Source organism: Oryzias melastigma, linkage group LG4 (genome assembly GCF_002922805.2).
Source record: "Oryzias melastigma strain HK-1 linkage group LG4, ASM292280v2, whole genome shotgun sequence".
Taxonomy (NCBI): Eukaryota; Metazoa; Chordata; class Actinopteri; order Beloniformes; family Adrianichthyidae; genus Oryzias; species Oryzias melastigma.
This window is the reverse complement of record NC_050515.1, coordinates 27,597,415-27,606,974: the sequence shown is the minus strand read 5'-3', so window position 1 is coordinate 27,606,974 and position 9,560 is coordinate 27,597,415. Positions and strand designations below refer to the sequence as shown.

General features: G+C 37.8%; 1 protein-coding gene across 1 annotated transcript in view; it reads right to left on the bottom strand.

The window, feature by feature from the left end:
* The window catches only part of LOC118597866 (guanine nucleotide-binding protein G(olf) subunit alpha-like), a 38,953-nt gene that overhangs the window by 27,053 nt on the left and 2,340 nt on the right, over window positions 1-9,560 (bottom strand). Inside the window, exons 4-5 of the mRNA XM_024258778.2 lie at window positions 8,153-8,207; window positions 6,997-7,116 (exon numbers count right to left, since the gene is read on the bottom strand). Coding sequence (XP_024114546.1) covers window positions 6,997-7,116; window positions 8,153-8,207 — 175 coding nt within the window. The remainder of the gene's footprint in view (window positions 1-6,996; window positions 7,117-8,152; window positions 8,208-9,560) is intronic.

Sequence of the window (9,560 nt, the reverse complement as noted above, 5' to 3'; positions counted from 1 at the left end):
ACTGTAACTGCATTCTGTACAGTGTTTATGTATGATTTTGCCTTGTTCAAATAAGTTTCAGTGGCATCCTTAGGAGGTGTTTTTTTTTCAGTCTAAGGGGGGAGAGATGTGGTATAGCCACAGAAGCTGTTACCGTTGAAGCCACTAGGGGGCAGCCTCAGCTAGAGGGGCGTTCAGAGAGGCTCGGAGCTGTCGGGAGTTGTACACGGTGTGAGCCGGAGAGTGTTGTTAATAAAGTTCGACTTGAAGATCAAGAACGACCCTGTCCCTTATTCCCGCACGTTACTACAAATTGCAAGGGAACAATGTTTAACAGATGAAAAGAAACGAAGAGAAAGACACAAAAAGATGAGCGCGGGCATTGTGTGTTGGGGGGGGACACAGAGAGACAACATCAACACAAAACTTAAAGAAGATGAGATCATTAGAAAAGAAGGAACAACTGGAACCTTTTGACTTTTATTGATAGTATGAAGGAAGAGAATCTGTAGGAAATAATTCTCTGGAACTCCACAACCAACATGCAGAATCTTCTCTAACACAAAGAAGATCCTTATTGACAGAAGAACCAGATTTAATCCTCAAAGCTGAGACTCTTTTGTCTATCTTAACGTTTTTGTGAAGTCTTTACTTATTGGTTTTGTACACTTTCATTTGTATTTTGGGTTGTGGTTGCAGAGTTTTATATTGTTTTCAATGTAAATTTGTTTACAAAGAAAAGGTTAAACACTTGATAGCAGAACAGCTGTGTAATTGTAAATAGTTGTTTTTTGTGTATTATATTATATATTTTTTTATTTTTCTGTTTATATGAGTGAAATAAAAGCATATTTCCAAAAAAACAAGTTTTGTTATATTGATAATTCATTTTGTGCATAATTTTATGTAGTTGTTGATGATAAATTACCTAAAGCAACAAAACCTAAAGAGCCGTTTGGGATCCGGTTCTTTTCCGTGAGCCAATCCGAAAAAGCCAGTTCTCTCAAAAGAGAAGAAAATCACTATTTGACACATGTTAAAATAAAGACGGTGGACGTGTATTTGAGGCATGAATTGCGTTTTGTTTGATCAGAAAATGTATTTAAATGATGTTCACCAAAGGCTGGGGGGTGGGAGATCCGCAGTTCACGCGTGTGCCGAACCATGGTGAGCTATCCGGATTAACCGTTATCTGTTACACCCCTAGTTCAAACCAGGCTGAGTCATACCAAATACTCTGATGATAGGACCCAGTTATCTAATCTAACTAGATTGGATTACATAATCCTCTGATTTGACTACAGACATCAAAAAGCTACCATCCATCCGTCCACCTGTCCCTCCATCCACCCTTCCATCCATCCATCCATCCATCCATCCATCCATCCATCCATCTACCCAGCCACGTACTCTGATCTGCAACTGTTTATAACTTTTTTAAATGTAAATAGTATAGTTGTGTTGTAAGTGGTATGTCATTTAGTTTTGTGCACTGCACATATATTCTTATGCGAGCAGTGTGCAAATGCACAAGCATGCTGGAAACACTGCCCAGGCTCCAGGCTACTGGAGTGCTGCTGTTTGCATTCATGACCACACCAGCTAAATGTGAAGACTCTGATGATGCCTCCCCATCACACAGTGACAGTTTATATATTGACCGTAGCTTAATACAGCAGTGTGGTTGTTACGCCCTGCTGCTGCTAGACCTTTTTTTCCTTCCAGACCTTTGGTTCACCTGGCAGGTGTGGCCAATGTGCCTTAATTGGTACCTGCTGTCTACTTAAGACAGAGGATGCCTCACCAAGCTAGCAGGGAGCATAGCAGCAGGCTGGGTTTCAGTTGGTGTGATGCTAGGATGGCTAAGATTGCTAGGTTTTGTTATGTTAGTTTGGGGTGCTACCTTGGTAGTTCTGATTTGCTGGCTTTGTTTATTTGTTTTCTTTAGATAGTTTTGGTTAGGGGGTGCTGATGACTCAGATGGTCCACATGGCTGGGTCAGCAGTCTCCATGACTTATTTTATGTTTGGCCAAGGTTAAAATTCCCTTTGGTTTGTCTTTTTGTTTTAACCAGGACATTCATGTTACTATGTACTTTCTTTCAGGGTTTTGTTTAGTTAATAAACTGTGTTCTTTTTATTCTTACTTGATGTTCAGTTTTATGTTATTGTCCCCTTTTGGTATTTATCCCCTAGACCAGAGGGTCACCAACACGTCGCCCGCGGGCGCCAGGTCGCCCACGAGCACCTCATAAGTCGCCCGCAGGCCTCTTCTAAAAATAGCACAACTCACTTGTGAGCTGCTCGAAAATTTTATTTTACTGTGATGCATTTTTTTTAAATCACACCTGCTTTTATAAAGAATTAAAAATTAAAACATCTTAAAGATATATGTTCATTATTTCTGTCCCACTATTTTTCTTTTTTTAAATCGTTTTCTCCTTAACGAGATAATCAATAGTCACGTTTCCATTAACTCTGAAATCTCGCAAATTGGAATTTGGATAATAAATTCTCCTAATGGAAACACCACAGTTTCGAAAAAACTGGCATTTTTCGGAAAAAAATTGCGCTTAGAGGAGGAAATAGACATTTTTCGCAAAACTGTAACGGAAACACTTTTTTTTCGAAATAAATGCGCTTCTCGGTATGAAGTGTCTGATCTGAGTGCCGCTGAGCCGGGGCACCAAGAGGTCCTGCAGCGTCAAAGCGCCTTATAAACTGCGGGTCATACAGAATCGCGCAGCTCCTCCTTCTCCTTCCTCATCGCTTCATCCACAGACGCACTTTTGCAGCTTGGAGCCTGAAGTCTCATGAGCGCGAGCGCCGTGACAGAAACTTGAATTTATGATATCGTGTTTTCAGACAGAAAAAAGGTCCAGATGCTTATTTGTTAGAATGCTTTTTCTTTTAACCGCAGAACAGACTTCTCTCTCTTCTGAGTCGAGATGCGCTGCACGCGCCCCAGACAGAGCAGTGACGTCACACACATGCTCCCTTTTAGTGAATGAAATAAAAAAAAAATACTTGTCGTTCATCGCCGTGTTTTTAATGACTTATCGCGTGAGTTGGTTTGTGATTTATCGCAAAATTATAATTGAATGGAAACAGTGTCATTTGGAAACTGTTTTTTTTTTTTAATTCCTAGAATTTCCATAAAATTTTGCGCAGATGGCAGCTAATAACAAAGAATGAGGCGTCCCCTTCTCCCTTTCCCACATGGAGACACCGAGAATATTTGATTATTAGTTATCTTTAATGCAAACACAGATTACAAAAAAAAAAAAAAACTCACATTTTTCGAAAAAAAAGTATTGCGTGTAGAGGAACTGTTTGGGGGCGTATTGAAATGGATGGATATTTTTCGCAGAACTGTAATGGAAATTGACTTTTTTCTATATAAATGCGCTAATGAAGTGTCTGTCCGAGTACAGAACAGCGGGTACCATGAGAGATCAATGTCACAGCTAATCGTGCATCTCTGTAAAATCAATAATCAAGATTTCCTCATGGCTTCATCTGTAGCCGACCTTCTGCAGCCCGAATACTCGTTCTGGACATTCTTTTACATATCACTGAACAGACTTGCATCTGAGACTGTCAGTGGACTCACAGTGCGACCCAGCGCGGCACGCGCACACCACACTGCTGTGACGTCACTCAAATGCTCCTTTTTAGATGATCAAATAAAAAAAACACATATTGCCGTGTTTATAATGACTTATCGCGTGAGTTGGTTTGTGTTTTATCGCATTACTATGAAACCGTATCATTCTGACACTGTTTTTTCTAAATTCCTAGAATTTGGTTAAAGTTTCATGTGTAATGGAAACAGAACCAAGAGCTGCTCAGTGTTTCTGCATGGTGCGTTCACTGAGCCCCGGATATCGGCAGTAAAACGAAACAGTTTATCAGAGAAAACATAGAACACCGGCACTGATCCGGATATAATCGATTGAATAAATAGAGTCGACGTTTTCTCTGAAAAACTGATTTGTTTTGCTGCGGGTTGTTTAAAAATGACAAAGTTTAGTGGACTGAGTTGGGCTGAGTAGCTGTTCGTTTATGTCCAGAGGTCAGTGAACGCACCATGCGCAGATTCTTGTCTTCTGTGGGATCTGTCAATCAACCTGTTCGGAGGTTTAAGGAAAATAAAGGGACGGGTACATGAGACTGAATTAAAGAATTCGAGGAGCGTAGATCCACTAATAATAGTTATAATTAATTATTAATAATTAATTAAAAAGTTATAATTTAGTTAAAAACATTTCATTTGGTCATTACCTCAAAATGTGACAAGATCTGTTGAGATTAATAAAGTTCTGAATAATGATATCTGTTTCCTAGCTTGTTGTCATTATTGATAATTATGCTAAGAAATCAGTGTCTTCAAATAGAAAAGTATCATTATTCATTATTAATAATGAATAACTAAAGGCAAACTAAGTAAATTTATTATTTCAAACTGGTAGCCCTTCATATGATTCAGTACCCATGAAGTAGCCCGCAGTTTCAAAAAGGTTGGTGACCCCTGCCCTAGACTCTAGGCTGGTTTGTCCATTGGGGACGTAACATTGGTTGACAAGGAAAAATCAGATACGAGCAGTAGGATCTGAAGAAATTGGGGTTATTTTCAAGACTTTGGGTGGCTTGGTTGAGAGTGGAGTTTAGTTTTTTACAAGCTCACAATGATGTTTTTGTTAAAACATGGGCTGTACAACATGTGTTGTGTTCTGTCTGCAAAGTCTCTTTAGTGCTGAATTTTTGTTTTCTTTTTTTTTTATGCGAGTATTTGCCTTGTGTAATTAAGACCCCCCCCCCCTCTCTATAAAACATAAAAATGAAAACCTAATTAGAATTTCATCACCAAAGTTAAAATTCAGAATTAGGTTTTAGAAAGGGTTTGCTAAATTCAGATATTTTCTATTTTTTCTGGTAGGGAGGTAGAAATTACAAGGAGAGGAAACACCCTTTGCTCCTGCTCTCAGGTAAGATCAACATTTTTTATTTTTTTTTTTTTAGGATCCAATCCAGATCAAAATAATTCGCTATGTTTTAGGATCGCACTGATCCAGCATTCAATCCAAAGTTTTGAAATGTCCAACAGAGGCTGTTAACACACATTAAAGGCAAGATTAGATTAACAAAACCAAAGGGAATTTATCAATGCGTTGAACACAGAGTTAATCAAAATAAAATCATGGATGGATTACAACAAACTATCTATGAATCTAGACAAATCTAAAGTGATGTTTTTTGGTAATTACAAAGCCAACACAGAGCTCTCAATTAAGGTTAACAATGACTAAATCGAAAGTGTAACAGAAATTAAAATTTTAGGGATTGTTATTGATAACAAACTGAGTTGGAAGCCACACATCAGACACAAACTAAACTTTCAAAAAGTATTTCAATCATAAATAAATCTAAATATATATTAGAATACAACTGTAGATATTTATTGTACTGCTCCTTAATATTACCATATTTCACCGACTGTATAGAAGTTTGGGGTAATAATTCTAAGAGTTCACTACATCCTCTCTTTATGCTTCAGAAACGAGCCATCAGAATTCTACATAAAGCCGGTTATCTTGATCATACTAACGATTTATTTGATCAATCCAGAATTCTAAAACTGTATGACCTTGTTGATCTTTACACTGCACAGTTAATATCCAGAGCTAGTGGGAAAACATTCCCATAAATATCCAGAAACCGTTCTTAGAAATAAAGGAGGAACAAACAGAGGATGCAGGAACTTCAAGGTCAGATTGATAAGAACCACAAAGAAAAGTTTCTGTGTTTCTGTGTGGAACTAAACTCTGGAACAAGTTAAGTAATGATCTCAAACAATGTTCAAGCATTTATACATTCAAGAAAATGTATAAAGAAACTCTAATCTCACAATATGAAGATAAGACGAGTTAAAGATCAACTGGTGTTTGAAGAATTCCAAATGTCTGAACTAGAATGTTGTGATGAAATAATCAAAGATTTTTTAAATTAAATTAATGAGTTTTATGTTATGTAATATGCAGTAATGATAACTGAAATGTTTACAATCACTATGGTATCAATTTTCTTTACTTGATCCAAAATATGTAGCAATGACTACAGGGTTATTGTAATCATGTGTTCTAAAGATAATCAATGATTATTAGATATTGTGTGAATCATTAATGTTTACTGAAAATATGTAAGAATTCTTCCAGAGAATGATTAATAAGAACTCTATCGTTACTTTAAAACTTTATTTCAATGTGTAATGATTATTTTTCTACATCAATATAACATTGTACTTTGCTGATAATCAATGAGTATTATATATCTGTTACATGATGTATGATTGATGTTACCGTTTACAGAAATAATGTTTGATGAGATTAATCAATAATCAACAAGAACTTCACTTTACTATTGGGAATTACAAAAAACAAAAAACAAAACAAAAAAAAACTTCCAATTGATCTGATCAAAACCGGATTACATAACTATGACAGTTAAATGAAGTAATTAAGTAGGGGTGGAATTATATAAATTCACTTCTTCCAACTCCTTTTCAATCAATCAATCAAACTCTGACTTTAGTTAATTATCACAAAAAATGAATGAACCAAATGAGACATGAGTGTGTTTTATTTTTGTTTTCTATTTTCTAATCAATGCATTTCATTATTTCTGTAATGAGTTTGAAATAATTGTGTGTTTGTCCTGTATTTTTCAATCTATACTTGAAATAAACCAATCAGTCATCAAAACCCAAATCTTAATATTCAGGAGTAAATTTTGTTTGAAATACTCATTTCAGGTCAGGATCCAATCCGAGAGGTTTAATCCTATAGGATCATGTTTGAAATACTGGGCCTTATAGTTGAAAACAGAGTCAGCAGTAATACTCAGACTTTTCCTAAAATAAACATCTCTAATTACAGCTGAACACATTGTGACATTGTCATAAACATAAACATAACTATGTCAGTGAAGATGTGGGAGTGTTCACACATCACTGGTTTACCTCTGTGTATTCAAAGTCTGACAGTGGAGCGATGCTCTTTATGTAGTCCAATCGGAATTGATTGCCAGGGTCACCAAGAGGAATGGGTGGAGTCAGCATGCTCATTGCTGATACAATGGTCTGAAACACATTTTCAGAGTTTGTAGGAAAAATACATTTTATGAGACAACGTCCTCACTTGTGTCAAGCATCGTACAGAGAACACAGTATTTCTCTACTGCTAATGTAAACATTTAGAGAAGATATTTTCATGCTGACACACTGTTTGTCCTGAGCTACTGAGGTCTGTTTGTTGACCAGTCCATGTAAGTCCTTCAGTAGCTGTGGTCTGCCTTCCAGAGATTCTTGAACTCTGTTTTAAGTGTGTCTGTGGCTCTGGAGAAACGGTCTTCAGATTGTGGAGGTTCTCTGAAGGTTTGGAAATTGACTGGATTAAAGTTCTTGGATTTTCTTGTTAGCATCCTTTTCAAGACTCATGATCCAGTTTGAACTTCAGATGAGGACAGATGTTCTCTGTACAATACTACTAAAGATGAGTTCTTTGTTAAATCCAAAACAAAGTAGCTGCCTCACATTGAGCTTAACTATATCTTTTGCTCAAATATTCATCCACTTTAATCCTGAACTCAGTTTGTCCAGATAGATTTAAGGGAACCCCCATAGTTGTTTTAGTTTCTTATAGAAAAGCTTTTCTCCATCAGTGCTCTAGTCAGTCTTTTCCTACCAGGGATTTTCACTCATTTACACCTTGAGCGTGGAAAGAAGGCTTAGATCTTGGAAGACCACAAATTTTTCTCTTTGTGGAACAGAACATCTGCCTGTCTTAGCTCATAGCTGATGGATTTCCTATTCTTACTGTGGGAACATTAAGTTGCATGCACAGTTCTGCATGTTATCTCATTATTTGAAATGGTTATTCTTGCAAGGTTTTGTGCTATCATGTGACTTCAAATTTAGGATTCAGATTACAGTTCTCCAATGTGTCATGTAACTCCTTTGTTTAATGTTGGGAACAAGCTTTGCCGTCTGTGAGCTTTTTATTGATCTCTGGGTTTGCTCCCTATGGACTGTGCAAAGTAGAAACCAATCTTCTGTACAATATTTTATAAGAGTTTTGAACTTAAACATAAGAGTGTGTTTGAGTCGAGGGACCTACCACAATAGCGTCCTTTATATTTTTTCTGATGTCTTGAATCTTTTGCTGCTTTTCTCTGGGAAATAAACAGTGAGTTTTGAAGTCAGAAAATGTCTGTAAATGTCTTAAATTAACTAAGCAACAACAGATCTACATTCTAGGGAACCACAGTGTACTGCTACCATAAATGTTGGAAAAAGATGTGATACAGAAGATGCTAACTCAATGACACCTACAATATGAAATCTTCTTCTTTTCCTTTCGGCTTTTCCCTTCAGGGGTCGCCACTACAATATGAAATGATGCTACTAAATCTACAATGCAACACAAAGGTTCTGGGCAACATCTAGATTTAACAGGAGTTCTGAATGCCTTTAGAATCTGGATTAAACAAAATTCTGGACCCTATGAAATTCAAAACAGAGATTCTGGTCCACATGACATCTAGATGTGACAGTGATTCCATACAATGCAACACAACAGAAAGTTCATTAATTGAACACTGCATTTCTCAGCCCCCACAGAATTTGGTTTAGAAAATACTCCTCCAGACCCCCATAGCTCTTCACAACCTTGCCCCACCTTACCTTTCAGACCTCCTTCAAGTTCCCACCCCTGCCCGTTCCCTTAGATCTTCCTCGTCCCTCCACTTGGTTGTCCCCTGTGCCCGCCTCGACCCCATGGGGAGCAGGGCTTTTAGCCGTTCTGCCCCCCAGCTCTGGAACTCTCTCCCTTCCATCCTCCGGAACATGGACTCACTCCCCAAATTTATTTCAAATCTAACTAGACTCACTTAATCCAACAAGGTCATCTATCCTGATTTTAATAACAGTCCATTATATTATGCTGTATTTTAGCAGCTGGATGGCTCAGTGGGCTCAGTGGGCTAGGTGAAGGGCTGGCACGCAGGAGCCCTGGGTTCGATTCCCAGGGTTGTCCACTGATCCCCACCCAGATTGGGTCCAAGACCCTTGACGCTGCTGCCTAACTGGGTCCCTGTGCCCCTCAAGTACAGGGTTGTGTCAGGAAGGGCATCCGGCGTAAAAACTCTGCCAAATCACTGATGAGTAACAGTGGGTGATGTTAGGCTGTGGCAACCCCGAAAGGGATAAGTCAAAAGGTGGATGAAGAAATTATGCTGTATTTTAACTGCTTTTGATGCTCTTTTATTGCTTTTGCATTTTTATATTGCTCTTTTACTATTGTATAAATCTGTATGTGTTTTGCTGTAAAGCGGCCTTGAGTTCCTTGAAAGGCGTCCAACAAACAAAATGGATTGACAGAGGTTTTAGATTCTAAAAATGTCAACAAATTTGATACAGGAGTTGTGGATCCTAAAACATGTACAATCAGACAGAGCTTCCTGACCCGACCAAACTCCAGGCCTCAAGGACCGGTGTTCACATATTCCAACAAACCTGCCATTTGT